General features: G+C 39.0%; 1 protein-coding gene across 2 annotated transcripts in view; it reads right to left on the bottom strand.

Moving 5' to 3' along the window:
- SAMD13 (sterile alpha motif domain containing 13) overlaps positions 1–9,239 on the bottom strand; it is a 46,918-nt gene extending 37,679 nt beyond the window's left edge. Inside the window, exons 1-2 of one of the 2 annotated variants that reach the window (XR_009539257.1) lie at positions 5,831–5,913; positions 4,353–4,437 (exon numbers count right to left, since the gene is read on the bottom strand). Coding sequence is in view for 1 of the 2 variants with exons in the window: in XM_060142515.1 (XP_059998498.1) it covers positions 4,353–4,437; positions 9,174–9,183 (95 nt within the window). In the remaining variant the exon portion in view is untranslated. Of the gene's footprint in view, positions 1–4,352; positions 4,438–5,830; positions 5,914–9,173 lie in introns of those variants that run through there. The other variant, XM_060142515.1, reaches the window with a different exon arrangement.
- Between the last annotated feature and the right edge of the window lie 6,990 nt (positions 9,240–16,229).

Genomic DNA, 16,229 nt, shown 5'->3' on the forward strand with positions numbered 1-16,229 from the left:
AAAAATACCCTTAAATACAGCTCTAGTCCTGCACAGCAATGCTTAAAAGAATCAAATTGTTTGTTTCCAAGTAATTTAGGCACATCCCAGGACAAAGATCAGGAATATTTATAGGAATACAAAAATATCCAACACCTAACAAAGTAAAATTCACAATACCTGACTTACAATAAAAAATTACCAGGCATGCAAAGAAGCAGAAGAATATGACCCATGATGAAGAGAAAAGCCAATCAACTGAAGCTGACTGAGAAATGATAGAATTAGTAGACAAGGATGTTGAAACAATTATTATGAATATATTTCATATGTTCAGAAGCTAGAGGGAAGAACATGTTAAGTGAAGACATGGAAGATATAAAAAAAAGACCAAGTTGAACTTCTAGAGATGAAAACTACATCATCTGAAATGAAAAATGCATTGGGTGGGATTAACAAGAGATTATACATTTCAGAAGAAAAGATTAGTGAACTTGAAGGGGAGGCAGTAGAAACTATCCAAAATGAAACACAGAAGAAAGACTGGAAAAAAATTAACAGGGCATCAGTGAATTGTTGGACAATATCAAACGATTAAATAAACCTATAACTGGAGTCCCCAAAGGAGAAGTGGAGGGGGACTAAAAAAAATAATGGTTGAAAACTTCTAAACTAAGTCCACAAATCCAAAACACGAAACAAACTTCAAACACAAGAAAGATAAAGAAAACTACACGGAGACTCATAATCAAATTGCTCAAAAATAAACGATAAAGAGAAAATTTTAAAAGCAGACAGAAAAGAAAGACACATTTATACAGAAGAACAAAGACAAGAAAAAGAGTAAACGTTTTCTCTTAACATCAGGAACAAAATTAGGATGTCTAATCTCACCACTTCTATTCAGCTTTTTAGTGGAGGTCCTATTCAGTGCAATAAGGTAGGAAAAAGAAATGAAAGGCATCCACACTGGGAAGGAAAAAGTAAAACTGTCTTTACTCACAAGACATAACTGTCTATGTTAAATATCTGATAGAATCTATGAAAAAGCCACTAGAAGTAATAAATGAGTTTAGCAAGGTTGTAGGATACAAGGTCAATATAAAAAAAATCAATTGTATTTCTATATACTACAACAAACAACTGGAAATTTAAATTTAAAAAGCACTACCATTAATAATAGCATAAAAATATGAAACATGTAGGGATATAGACAAAAGATGTGTAAGACCTGCACACTGAAAACGATAAAACATTGCTAAGAGAAATTAAAGAAGACCTAAGTTAACAGAGAAAAATGCTATGTTAATGAGTTGGAAAACATGATATTGCTAAGATGTCAATTCTCCTTAAATTGATCTATAATTCAATGCAATGCCAATCAAATCACCAGCAGGCATCTTTCTGGTAGAAATTGACAAGCTGATTCTAAAATTTATATGGAAATTCAAAGGACTAGGAGTGCCAAAACTAGTTCCAAAAAGAACAAGTTGGATGGCTAATACTACCTGATTTCAAGGTATATTATAAAGCTATAGTTATCCAAACAGTGTTGTATTGGCATAAATATATACAAAAATATCATTTGAATAAACTAGAGTCCAGAAATAGATCTACACATATATGATCAATTATTTTTCAACAAAGTTGCACAGACAATTCAACAAATGGTGCTGGAACAACTGGATATCCACAGGCAAAAAAAACAACCACTGTGACCACCACCAAAAGAAAGACTTTAATCCTTATCCCATACCATGCACAAAAATTAACTCAAAAATCATAGTCCCAAATCTAAGAAAACATAAGAGAAAATCTTTGTGACCTTGGGTGAGGCAAATATTTCTTAGATGTGACACCAAAAGCACTATCCATAAAATAAAAAATTGATAAACTGGACTTCATCAAAATTTAAAACTTCTGCTCTTTGAAAGGCACTGTAGAGAGAATGAAAAAAAAATCACACACCACAAGAAAATATTTTCAAATCATGTACATGATAAAGGATTTGTATCCAGAATATATAAAAACTCTACGCAATAATATATTAAAAAACCAGCCCAATAAGAAATGGACAAAAGATTTGAACAGTACTTAAGAAGTCTATGGATAAAATAAGCACATGAAAAAATGCTCAATATCATCGGTCATTAGGGAAATGAAAATTAAAACCATACCTAATGACATAAAGAGCAGTGATCACACCAAGTTCCTGAGCATATAGAACAACTGGAATGCTCACACTGCTGGTGGGAATGTAAAATGGGACAACTAGTTTGGAAAACAGTTTGGCAATTTCTTACAAAGTTTAACATACACCTACCACACAGCCCAGCCACTTCATTCCCAGAGATTTATCCAAGAGAAATGAGTATGTCCACACATAGACCTGTACACAAGTGACCAAAGTGGCTTTAATTGTAATCCCTAAAAAAAATGGAAACGATCCAAATGTCCATCAACAAGTGGGTGGATAAACAGTGAACAAAGTATTGTATATCCATACAATAAAATACTACTCAGTAATAAAAAGCAAAAAACTATTGATACACACTATAACATGAATAAATCCCAAATTAATTATTCTGGGTGAAAGGAATCAGATCCATTCCCTCCTCCCAAAAAAGTACATTATGAATAATTCCACTTATATAAAAATCTAGAAAAAGTAAACTAATCTACAGTGATAGCTTATCAGTGGTTGCCTGGGGATATGACGGAAGGGAAGGGCAGAAAGGAGAAATTACAAAGGTTTATGAGGAAACTTTGTGGGTGATAGATATGTTTATCCTAATTTTGGTAATGGTTTCATGGCTGTATACAAATGTCAAAACTTATCAAATTTTATACTTTAAACACATGCAGTTTATTATATGTCAGTTATATTTCAATGAAGCTGTTAACTTTTAAAGTTGATTTAAACTGAGTAAAATTAAAAGTTCAGTTCATCAGTTACACTAGTCATACTTCAAGTCTTTAATTGCCACATGCAGGTCATGGCTATCATTGTGGACAGTACAAGTGTAGGGCATTTTCATCACTGCTCAGAGCAGCTTATCTAACTAACACATTGAAAAAGCATCTGTTTCTTTCATTCCTCCTCCATCTACCTACCCCAAACTTCAAAACTGGAAATAAGCATGGCAGCATGGCACTGATATATAAATTACGGGAGAAGTTTTTTTTTTTGTTTTTTGGGGTTTTTTTGTGGTACGCGGGCCTCTCACTGTTGTGGCCTCTTCCGTTGCGGAGCACAGGCTCTGGACGCGCAGGCTCAGCGGCCATGGCTCACGGGCCCAGCCGCTCCGCGACACGTGGGATCTTCCCGGACCGGGTTACGAACCCGTGTCCCCTGCATCGGCAGGCGGACTCTCAACCACTGCGCCACCAGGGAAGCCCACGGGAGAAGTTTTAAAAGCAGATTTTATTAAGTTTAATGTAAGTTTAATGTAAAATACACCTTCTATTCATAAACATATATAGCACACTATATCCTCACTTAGGTATCACAGCTTCTATGGATTACATTTAATTAGTTTCTTCCAAAGCTCAAGTTGAAGGCAATTTTAAACTGACATGGGAAAAATGAAACAGACAGCACTGTCTCGAAACATACTTTTACCTTGTAAGCAAAGTGGTTATAGCTAAAATATAACTCATAAAAGAGAATATACATTTTTTCATATACTTACAGATATTTTGAGTTACTCTGAAATACGTAGCGTGTTTCAGAATACGCTACATAATGCAACTAAATTTTCTTATTTAAAAGAATCAAGCATATAACTCACAATAAATATAAACACAAGTTTCAACTGTAAGAACAGATGTAAAAAGAGAAGACTATGGTATATATGGAAATGTTTCACATTCAAGTTCATAAAATTAGGACAGAGAAGTCGTTAAACTTAATATTCTTACTGACGCTTTTTTCCTTCTCTCCCTATAGCTTTCAGTTTTGAGAGGGGTGATTTTATTAAAAAAGACTCAAACTCTCTTTTCTGTTTCCTCCTACCACCACCTCACCCCTCCGTGTAGCCTGTGGACTTGGGAGGCAGAGTGTATGTTTGCTCTGTGTTTTTGTTTCAGTATACAGAACTCAGGGCTGGAATCTTCAACCCGCCCTGTTCCAAAGGCTGATACAGTAAACCTTGATGCACAGTTTGATGTCTGAGTCATCTCTGTCTTAGAAATGGATACAGAAAAAGGCAATTGGAGCTGGGGGGAGAGGGGAGGTTGGTGGCCAGTGTAGACCAATCAACCAAGACAACCCCCAAACAGTGTATTGTACTCGATAAGCAAGAAGTATAAAAATAGAACCCAAGTCCCTCTGTTGTTTGTAGAAGCAGAACTCACAAGCCAGTTTCACTTACTTTTTTACACCGACAGAGCCATTTTCCTTGTTTTCCATGTCAACAGATAGCATGGGGAGGCTGCAGGTTTCCTTTACTTCAGCAACTAATCAATAAGGGAGAAAAGCTTGTGTTTAATTCTTAGAAGGTGAGAGAAGAATATATATTCTGAATCGGAAACATAATGGCCCCTTTTACAGCCTCACACCAGTTCATGTATGTTTGCTTACATCTCTAGTTCCCTCAGCGACTGGAGAGACGTGATTAAACCTAAAGAACTGGAGGAGATTATTGGGGTGTGCTTTCATCTGTACTGGTACTCCCTGCCTTGACAATAAGCATTTGCAAATGAAATTGAATCCTCGTTCAAAACAAGTGCTGAGTGAACTGGCACAGCTTCCTCCAGGTGCCAAGCTCTCACTTAAGACACTGTAACTTATAAATGAGTCAAAGTCGAGAAAAACAATCCCCCTTTTCCTCCCCTTCCCACCACGGGCTATGATTTCTTCTTTTCTTACTGTATTTGTTTTTCTGTCCACTCCCACTGCTCCTCTGTTTTTTCATTGCGATGCAAAAGAGCACTTAAAGCTTTCGTCAGCAAGTATTCCCCTACCTCACATATTCTCAATGAAAACCTCAAAAACCCGTCTGTGAGATGGCCACACTGTGGTCAATCTGGAAGCTCACAAAAATGTCAGATAGCCCTTAGCACAGAAAGGTGGTACTGGTGTGTGTGTGTGTGTGTGTGTGTAAGACAGGGTAGGCAACTCGTTAGATTTATATAAAAATCATCAAAACATTCAAGGAGATACAGTAGCATCCATCACTTTGTCTTTTTGTTTAGTAGGAAGAGGACTGAAAAAATAAAATCCCTCCACAATTAATATGCAATTAGCAAGATGAAAAATCTATGAACAAAACTGCTGGAAAAAAAAAAAAAACTAGTTCTGAAACATGCTTGTTCTTCTGCAGCTGAAGCCATAAATTAAATACATTTCCTCTCAAATCACTTTATACTTCGGCACTCCTTCCCCTAGGGATTACTCTGACATGACAAGTGCATCATTCATTTAGTATATTCACAAGATTTTATCACTGTTAGAGAAGTAGATGATTAACAAATAATACTGTTAAGTGTGGGATTATCTTCACTGCTGATACATACACACGCGCACACACACACACACACACACACACACACACACAAACTTCCAGTCGCTAAACCACTTAGATCATCCATAGAGAAATCCAACATTTAAGATACATATAGATATTAACATACATCCACACACCGTTACAGAGTAGACAGAAGATAGTGCAGCTTACTCCATGCCAAAAGAATGATTTCACTTCAGTTGGAAACTGTTACACATTCACCATTTTCTAAGCATCTCAGAAACAAAACAAAACAAAACACTCACAATGATACTCTGCAACACCACACTACATTGTCTTATTATTATTTTCTTTTTTTGTGGAAGAGTAAAAAGAAAACCTACCTAGAAGCAACTAAAACATGTCATTTTTTATAGGCTTATCAAGAACAGCCAAAGAAACCCCAATGTTTTCTTTCACAAAGTAGGCTGGCAAAGGAATTCAATAAGGAGGTACAATTTGACACAGTGAAATAAAACCAGGCTGGCTCTCAGCCAACATGACGTTAGGAATCACACACAAGCTGCACCAACTGCCTTCTGGTTCATGGCTGACTTTTTAAAGCTACAGTGTGCCTGTTCACTTTTGCTAACTACCTTCAGCACAATTAGTGGAAGTGAATGAATCATGAGTCTCCAAACTGCAGAATTCTCCCTGCACCTGTCTTGTTCAAAGAAAAACAAGCTATATCAAGAGCCTCTTATTTTCTCCCTCCCCTTCATTGTTTCTGCATATGTCTTTGCTGCTGTTCTGAGCATGAATGCCATGTGTCAAACTATTTCTTTTTCTTTCCTGTAGGAGAAAAGAGAAAATAAGAGAAAGCCTGGTGCTTAGGCGCTATACCCAGTGAACACCCAGAAGCTGCAGTCCTGTTACCCTTTCTTCCTAGTTGAGACTTGCCAACAAAGTTTCCAGGGCTGGCTTTTAAGTAATCTCTTTGTGAGAATAAGGAAAGCACTGCCTAGATGAAAATCCTTTTATTTCATTATGCAGGAAGTAACATATTTCAGAGAGGATGCAAAGTAGATGACCAGATCTCCTGAGAATGCCCACATTCTTCAATTTTGGCATTCATCCTACCAGATGAAGTCAGCAAAAAATTCAAAATAAAACAAACCTTATTCTACAAAACAAAAACAATTAGTCTGGGAGGTTTCATTATAACTGTTTATCCCAGTTGCGTAAAAAGCATAATTCAACAGATTCAACACTTATTTTCTATGAGCACCTGGTACTATATTAGTTACATATGAAAAAGAAGATCTTGTGCCAGCCCCCAAATTCATAGCATCTTCCACCACCATCCTAGGTCCCAGTTCTGGTAAGTGGGAGATGGAGTAGGGGCTGGGCACGATCTTTTGATTAAGTTACCCCGGTCAACCTCACAGTTCTCTTGCTTGCTTGGCTGGGAACTAGTGCTCAAGGGAAACATTCCCATTCCACAAATGTGCTATACATACACTAGAAACATAAATGGTTGTCAGTGAAATAAACACCAATCAATATTTGCACACTTTTAGGTCAAGATGTCAACAAAACCTCTCAAGGTAGGGCAGAGAATTACAGGTTCTCAAGAACGATCCTAGAAAAACTCATCTGCTGCTGTAATCGTGTGTAGACTTCAGGCAGAATTGAGGAGAAAGCTGCTGGTCTCCCTTTTCTTTAGTACTTTTTAAGAGTACTAGAAGATCAGCAACTATGATCCAAATTTGCAACCTGAATTTCAAAGTCAAGTTTTTCCCCTTACTTATTGCAGAAATTATACTAGAAATTTTCAACTTCTTGAAAGATCGTCGCTGAGAAAAATTTCAAGGGCTGTCTCTGCCCATCTTTGCCATTGCCCCCTTGAAAGAGCAAATAATAATAATTTAGGAAAGAATTCTAAATGTTCTTATATTTTTGAGTAACGTTTTTTAAGCACGGCTCAAACAGGTGGGGTTTTTTTGTTTGTTTTACCACCACTGATCAAAATGATGAACTCTTCTGGAGATAGAGCACTCTTTCACCAACAGATTCCATAATGCTTTTGGGTTTGATCTGAAATTTCTCAACTGTTCTACAACTAAATTCAAATGGAAGGGCGCTGGGCTGTGAGTCCTGAGGGCAAGGGATAGAGAACAGGGTGTCCTGACAGCACTGTCATGCCACTGCTCAGAAAAAAATCAGGTTCAGCACGCCACTCTTGAAAGGAAAGAGGCAAAGAAAATGTAGTTATGCTGACTCTTCCTTAGACACACTCACAGGAGAAAGGATTCTGTGAAGTTTCTCCAGGAATTTCTTCCTACATATAAAAATGGACATCCCTTCCTGTCTTGCCTGCTGTGATCAAAAGTTTGCCTGTTACACAAGGGTATGGGTTTCAGGAGGTGTTGTGAAAAATCAATCCCATTTTATACAAAATGAGCCACAAATTCTGACAACAGGAGGTTTCACTCATCAGCTAGTTTCTAACTTCGGAATAAACTGACATTTGTGGGTATAAGTATATATACTAGTACTCAACCACTTCCTCTTCACTCCCTCCACCAAACTGTTTGATATTAACCCTCTGCTAATAAAAATTGTGTATTTGTGTGTACTGTGGTGTCTGGTTGTGTGTGGTGCATAGCATAAAGGCAATGTGTGTGATGAGTGTATGTGTACGCTGTGTAATATGTGAGTGTTTGTGGTGTGTGTAGTGTGTGGTATTTGTGTGTTGGCAGAATGTGTAGTGTGCACGGTGTTTGTGTGTATGTGTGTCTGTAGTGTGTAAGCGTAGAATGAGAGATACACATGCAAACCGACAAGACCTTCTGATCCAGGATATCATGGGATGTGCTAAAATAACTTCGGAGATCCTTGTGCTAGGATTCTGGAGCAGAACTTTCCTGGACACTTGGGAATGGGCTCAGATAGCAGGGGAGATGGGTCAGAAAGGACGGGAAACTGGCGCCTCGATCGGCTGCTTTTATTGATCCGCACTCATCCCCCAGAGACCCAGTGCCCTCCCCCAGGAACCTCCCGCCGGCCTTGTCTCCAGGAGTGGGCCCACAGGCGCATCCAGCCCGCGTCCCAGAGCGCAGACCTGGGTGCACAGGGCTGCAGAAGTAATCTCGAGAAGCCGCCCGAGGGCACGGCCGAGCTCAACGGGTCCCCAAGGGCATCTCAAGGAAAACTAAGGAGGGCCTGGAGAGGGGGTAGTGGGGGCAGAACAGAGGGTAGCAGAGGAAATGCCAGAGAGTCTCTTGGACCAGCCGGTCCCGTCCGATAGCCAAACGACTCGCTTGTGGCACTGGTGACAGAGGGGAAAGTTTCTGGCTAAGACTTTCCAGAAGAAACCGTTCGTCCTTGAGACTGGGGACTCCCCGGGGGAGCTCGTCTTTGGAAAGGGAGTAGGGGGGTGTGGCGCTCGCTGTGCGCCCAGCCGAGCCGTGCCACCTCCCGGTCCCATCCTGCGAGCTCTGCTCCGCAGCCCGCGGTGAGCCGCAGCTCTCCGCGGAGCCGGGCACGCTTCTGCCCCCAGTTCCACTCCAGGGTGACAGATTCCACGCTCGGGGGTGCAACAAGCTGTAGGAGCACCGGACACACAGCAGAGACGAGGGAGGGCAGGGCGGTTTTTATTGTGGCTTTCTTCGTTTCCTTCCATCCTGGAGAGGGGGGAAGACGGGCGCGTTCCCAGCGCGCTCGCAGCACGAGCGGATCACTTACCTCCCCGCATGGCCGGCGCCGGGAGGCTTTACCCCGCACAGAGCTCGCCGGCCGCCACGCGCCCAGCCCCAATGCAGCCGGCCGGGCGCGCTGGGCACGCCGGGACTTGTAGTCTCCGCGGGCGGGGTAGGGGTCCAAGGGCTGGGGCGGCTCGGAAGCCGAGAGGCCCGGAAGGGAAGGGACGAGGCCGGGGCGTTGAGAAGGTAAGGGAGGACATTTGCAAGAACTTAAAACCTCCTGGGAGCTGGAGGTGGGAAACACTCCTAGAGAGACTTTTAAATTGGGGGTCTTCAGGCTGGTACCATTTTTTCTTCCCGTCTGACTCGCACGTGGCAACTCTGATGAAGTTTTTAGCTGGGTTTTGGCAGTTATGACAAGTAGAGATTTCCCGGGCCAAGCCCATATTGTTTAGGGCCTTACTCTGCCTTCACCCCGAACGTACACGTGGCATGGAACACCTATTCTGTGGCTTACTCAGTTGAAGCCCTGGGCATGCAAAGGGAGAGTGAATAATTGCACCTTGCGTTTGTAGAGCACACTGCAGTTTAGAAAGCACTTTTTATGTACTTGGTTCATTATATTAGAACCATAGGCTTTTAAAACCCAGGGATTTTACCAGAGTGATTTTGCTTGTCCCAGTGATTTCGGATGGGGAACTACCGGAATGTAGTTGGTAGGGCCAAAGACACTAGACATCTTGCAATGCCCAGGGCAGTCCTGCCCAGCAAAGAATTATCCCACATCCTGTGTGACTTGACTGTCCCACTGCTCATTCACGTGGATGAAAAACCTGATTATATTTACCTGAGCCTAGAATCTATTTTATATATAAACATAAACTTTTTCACACAGTGAAATGGCAATGCCATTCCTGGAATTTGAGTCACCAATACAGTCCATTTTGTGCTGCCCATTTCATGGTGACTCTACAGATTGGATGCAAGAGTCTGACTACTTCATTGCGTCTTTTAGCTTAGGGGTGCCTGAGCAGTTCCATGTTGAATCATATGTTTACTTTTTTCTTTATATTACAGTGAAGGCATTGCTTTGAATTGTTTAAAAATTACATGTGTAGGTACCTTATGACTTTCCCTTCATAAAGGTAAAGAGTTTATTAACTCATAGTTGTTGTTCAAAGGGGCATTAGGTTTGACAAGGCTGTGGACCATTTATTCAGTCAACAAATATCTTTTGAGTGCCTACTACGTACTAGGCACCATTCTAGATACTTGAGATACATCAATAAATAAAACAAAAAGTTTACTGCACTTAGGGAGCTTGCATTCTAATGTGAGTGTGGGAGAGGCAGGCAATAAATAGTAAATATAAACTAAATAAGTAAATTCTATATATTAGAAAGTGGCAAATGTTATGAAAAAATAAAGCAGATAAAAGAAATTGGGAATGCAGGAGAGTGCTAAATATAGTAAATTTTATTGAAATGGTGACATTCAAGGAAAAGAACGGGAGTTGGTAAAAGAGTGGCCTTGTGGATTTCTGAGGGAAGAACATTCTAGGGAGAGAGAAGAGTTAGGCATAGGCCACAAGGTGAGTATGTGCTTGGAGTTTTCAAGGAACAGCAAGGATGCCAGTGTGGCTGGTTTAGAGAGAGTTGGGGGTGAGAAGCAGGATGACTGAGGATGACCACTGGGTTGGAACAGGGGATGTAGGGCTTGGAGGACATTACAACAACTTTGCCTTTCATGATGAATTAAATGGGAAGCTACTGGAGAGTTTTGAGCAGAGCAATAACATTCAGGCATATTTTTGAAGGATTATTCTGGCTGATCTCTCTGGGATAGATCACAGATAGCAATGGTGGAAACCAAATAGGCCAGAAGCTATTGCAGTAATAGAGGCAAGAAATAATAGTGGGTTGAACCAGAGGGGTAGTGATGAAAAGTGATGTGGGAGAGGACTCATGAATTCCAGAGGGCACTGTGGGAGAGTTTCAGGAATTGGGGAAGCTGGAAGATGGAGACAGATTAGGGGATGTTCAGAGCCTTGTGGTAATGAGACTTCAGGTGGGACCTGGGAGTCTGGGACTTCTTGTGGTGATTGACATAGACAGGGATAAAGGGGATATTGTAATCAGTCCCAGAGGAGTCAAAATATAAAATGGTGGGAAGGCTGTGAGTATAGGGAGTAGGAATGAGTGTTGGGCTCCCTGACTCTGTGGATGGAGGCAAAAAGTTGTGAGAATCAGGTGGATTCTTGATCCATTTTGGTGGAATGTTGAAGGCCTGTGGAGGGGAGGACTCAGCCCTGGTGCAGTGCTCATTCCTGGGTCCTGCCAGGAGAGACACTGACTTATTATATTCATAGGGCATAGTCTCCTCCCCCTCTGCCCTTGATCTTTTTGATGGAGTTAACCCTTTTGATGGAGTTGAGGATTTGAGGGCAAGTTGGTAATTACTCTAAGCACAAAGCCTTGTAAACAATATTGATTCAGTAGAAATTGAATGTCTAGAAGAGGTGGATTTGTAATTGCAGAAATGGAGGATGAGGTAGAGAATTTTGGCAAAGATGGCCAGGAGGAATCTGGGCTCTTAATGTGAAGGGATGCTCTAGGCTTGGGGATAGGAGACAACTGTTTGTAGGATGAAGTGAAGAAGCCATTAGAGGCAGAAACATGGAAGTTCAGAGCAGAGGGGATAATTGATGGACTGACATTCCAGAGAAGATGGAACTATGAGACGTTCATCCTTGGAAGGGAGGTGAGACAGTTCTTCCCATAAGAAAGGAAAGAAAGACAATGGAATTATTCAAGAGTATTCTAAAGAGGAGAAGGAACATTTTAAAATTTTATTTATTTGTTATGAAAGCAAACTATGTGGTAAAAATTAAAACAATCAGAAATTAATAATATAAAGTGAATATTCCCAATGAATCCATTCCTAGAATAATTCCTATTAAATGTTTGGTATATATTGTCTCATTTTTTCTTCTGTGCGTATGCTTTCGCTTTGTAAATGTTACATGGGTATCTAAAATATTTGTATTTTTTCTTTCCTGCTATTGATTGTAATATGTGCTATGTAACAGATGCTCAATAAATACTTATATAAAATATAAATTAAGTATTTACTGAGCATCTGTTATGTAGCATATATTACCATCAGTCTTTTTAATCATGTATTCACATTCTCAATATCCGTACGTACTTTTTTTCTTGATTTTTCAACAGTTTAAAAAAATTCACTGAAATCACCTAACATTTTATTTTTTCTCTTATTTCTTGAAGTTTTGCTTTATGTATTTAAGGTTATAGTATTTGGTACATGAAGATTCATACTAGCAGTAACTATTGTGAGCTGTATCCTTTGCCATTTTAAAGTGACTCTCTTTGTCCCATTTAATCATTTTTTGGAATAGTTTATTTTATTCTACTTGAAATTATTTTAGTTAGGCATGTTTAATCTTATCTGTTATGTTTGGTTCCATTTTGAATCTTTATTGTTCCTTTGTTTTCTCTTTGCTTTATGAACTGTGTTTTCTTTGTTTTTGTTTTGTTTTGGTTTTATTTTTATCTTCCTCTGTGTATTAGTTATCTATTGCTGTGTAACAAACTACCCCAAAACTTAGCAGCTTAAGACAACACATATTTTTTAGCTCATACTTTCTGTGGGTCAAGAATCTTGGCATGGTTTTAGCTGAGTCCCCTGCTTCAGGGTTTTCACTGCTCCAGTTTTCACAGATGTTGAACTGGGCTTCATTCTCAGCTGAAGGCTTGACTTGGGCTGGATCTGCTTTCAAGCTCACCCCTGTGGTTGTTGTCAGGATTTAGTTTCTTATGGGCTCCTGAGAGCCTCAGTTTCCTGCCCCTTGGACTTCTCCATAGGGCAATTCACAACATGGTAGCTGGCTTTATGAAAGAAGCATGCGAGAAGAGTCAGAGAAAGATTGTAAGCAAGACAGAAGTCACAGTCTTTAATAGCCTAATTTCAGAAGCACTTCTGAATGAATTCATCATTTTGCCACATTTTCTTTGTTACAGGCATGTCATTATGTTCAGCCTACACATAAGGGCATGGATACCAGGAAGTGGGGACCACTGGGAGCCCCTTTTGAAGGTCACCTACCACACTGGCAATTTGGAAGTTGTAAAGTGTATTAAATAGTATGCTTACATTTATATTTCTCAATTTACCTTAGAAATGAAATGATGAAAGACAATGAAACTAATCTACTTAGACTGTCTTCTTTTCTTCCCGTTTTCTATTAGTTTGGAGAGCAAATATGATTCTTGTTTCAGTCTATTATCATCGAAATATTATTCTTTACATTATGTAATTTTTCTTTTAGGCATTATAACAATTATATTTCATTTTTATGACATAGAATACTGGGTTATTTAAATATAATTTATGTATAAATAGATTCAAAGCTCATCACCAAACCTTTTGTACCCCATGACTTTCTCATTCATGAATTCATTATTGTTACTCATCTATTCATTGTCTTGAACTTTTTTCCTGATAAATTTTTCAGAAGTGCATAAATGTTATGTTTCTTGAGTTCTTGTATATTTGAAAATTTCTTTCTCTTACCATTATACATGGAAAGTGGTTAGACCAGGTATAGAACTTTTTTTCCACTTTAATATTCATTAACCACTGTTCCATTTTCTTCTAGCATCTAACATTGCTTGGAATATGTCTAATTTCTTTGTTTTTGAAGATGACCTTTCTTCCTCTGCCTAGATGACTGTAGAATTTTTTTTTTCAATCCTTGAAGTTCTAGAAAAAAGCTTTTATTAAATTTTCTTGGAATATGATGAGCCCTTTCAAAGTGTAATTTTAAGATCTGCTTTATTTCAGAAAATTCTTCTATTATGTAAACTTTTACAGTTCCATTTACTCATTCACATCTTCAAAGACAACAGTCATTCATATGTCAGTTCTCCCTTGTCTGTTGTTCATATCTTTCGTCTTCTCTGTGATCACCTGTATTCTATTCACCTATATTCATGTTCTGCTAAATTCTATGTGATTTTTTTTCAATAGCTTGCCCTCCATGTTCAGTTTTCTTCAGTTTAAGTTCTACTCCTTGGTGCTTTTAGTGTGATTTTTCAGTGATTTATTTTCTTTTCCTTGTTTATTTCCTCTGCTTTTTAAAATTTCTTTTACCTTTTACTTTTGCATGGGTCCTGTGCTATTTTTATTTGGGATTTTTTTTTTTAATCTTTGAAGGAAGTCAGTGAGATCAAATTTATTGCTCAAGAATAAAGTGAGTCATTTTCTTGCCTCCCTCTCTCTGTTTACCTGTGTACTGTTTGAATCATCCACTTAAAATATAAACTGGAATATAGAATGTTCCAGTTATAGATGGCTCATAGTCTTCAATCAGTCATTCAGTGATGGATCAGCTGGAACAATAGGAAAATCTGCAGTGAATGACAAGGAGAGAGAAAGAAAGAAAGAGAGAGGCAGAGGGAGGGAAAGGGAGATTTACTTCTTTTTTCTTCTACCTATTACATACATTTTTTAACAAAGTATTCAAGTGACTGGTAATAATATCAATACAAGAAGCAATTTTTAAAAATTATTTAACATCCAAATGAAAATAAAATATCAACACCAAAGGAGAAATAAAAATACACATATGTAGCTGCAGCATCCTCAGAGTTATTAATATTAAGTTATGGCTGAAGTTTTAAGCTTCCTGAAGTTATTAATATTAAGTTATGGCTGAAGTTTCAGGCTTCCTGGTAACCAAAGCAAGAAAAAATTCCACATAATTAGATATATGATTCCCACTGACTCTAAAAGAAAACCTGCAAGTTAGTCAAAGGGAAAATTTTTATAACACTGAGTTCTGAAAAAAAAAATCAAATGGGGCAGGGTTCTTAATGCATTTGATTAGTAAATACAATTGTGGCACTCTCTTAAGCTATTTCTTATAGCATTGCTTAATGAAAAGTGAAAACCTGGCATCCAAAATAGTCCAGAGAAGGCAAATTCCTGTGGTTCTAAGACAGTGTGATTCAAGCCTCTTTGGAAGGTAAAATGTTTTCTTTGGAGGAATAAATACTGTTATCGGGCTGAATTGTGTCCCTGCAAAAGGTATGTTGAAGTCCTAACCTCCAACACCTTAGAACGTGACATATTTGGAAATAAAGTAATTGCAGGTGTAATTTGTTAAGATGAGGTCCTCCTGGAGTAGGAGGAGGGCGCTAGTCCTATAAGAATGGTGTCCTTGTAAGAAGTAAGACATAGAGAGGGAGAGGCTATGTGAAGACACAGAGACATACAGAGGGAAGAGGGGGGTGAAGATGGGAGTTGTGCTGCCTCAAGCCAAGGAACATCTGAGGCTACAAGAAGCTGGAAGAGGCAAGAAAGGAACCTCCACCAGAGGGTACTTGACTCTGCCAACACTTGATATATGAAAGAATACATTTCTCTTGTTTTAATAAATTTTGTGGTACTTTATTATGTCAGCCTTAAGAAACTAATACAGATAAACTGCATTTCTTTCAACAATTTTTAAAATTTATTTAATTTATTTTATTGAAGTATAGTTGATTTACAATGTTGTGTCAATTTCTGCTGTACAGCAAAGTGATTCAGTTATACTTATATATACTCTTTTTCATATTCCTTTCCATTATGGTTTATTATAGGATATTGAATATAGTTCCCTGTGCTATACAGTAGGACCTTGTTGTTTATCCATCCTATATGTAATAGTTTGCATCTGCTAATCCCAACTCCCAATCCATCCCTCCCCACACTCCCACCCCTGGCAACCACAAATCTGTTCTTTATCTGTGAATCTTTCTGTTTCAGAGATAAGTTCATTCAACAATGTTTTATAAATATTTGTTCCTCAATCAAGATTTGCTATGTGATGTTGTATGGTCAGGCCACCCTAGATGGCTGTTCTCTTGCTCTGTGTACATCCCCTGCTCAACCGGTTCCTGCTTCACCTACACCCTACTGCCAAGACTGACCTTTCCTCTCAATCATAGGGCCTAATCAGTAAATGCCTGTGTACTTGCTCCCGGCGCCAGCTGGCAATTGTTCTAATCTTTAGATCAGAACTATCTCCACTTTG

The sequence above is a fragment of the Lagenorhynchus albirostris genome, chromosome 2 (assembly GCF_949774975.1).
Source record: "Lagenorhynchus albirostris chromosome 2, mLagAlb1.1, whole genome shotgun sequence".
NCBI classification, from domain to species: domain Eukaryota; kingdom Metazoa; phylum Chordata; class Mammalia; order Artiodactyla; family Delphinidae; genus Lagenorhynchus; species Lagenorhynchus albirostris.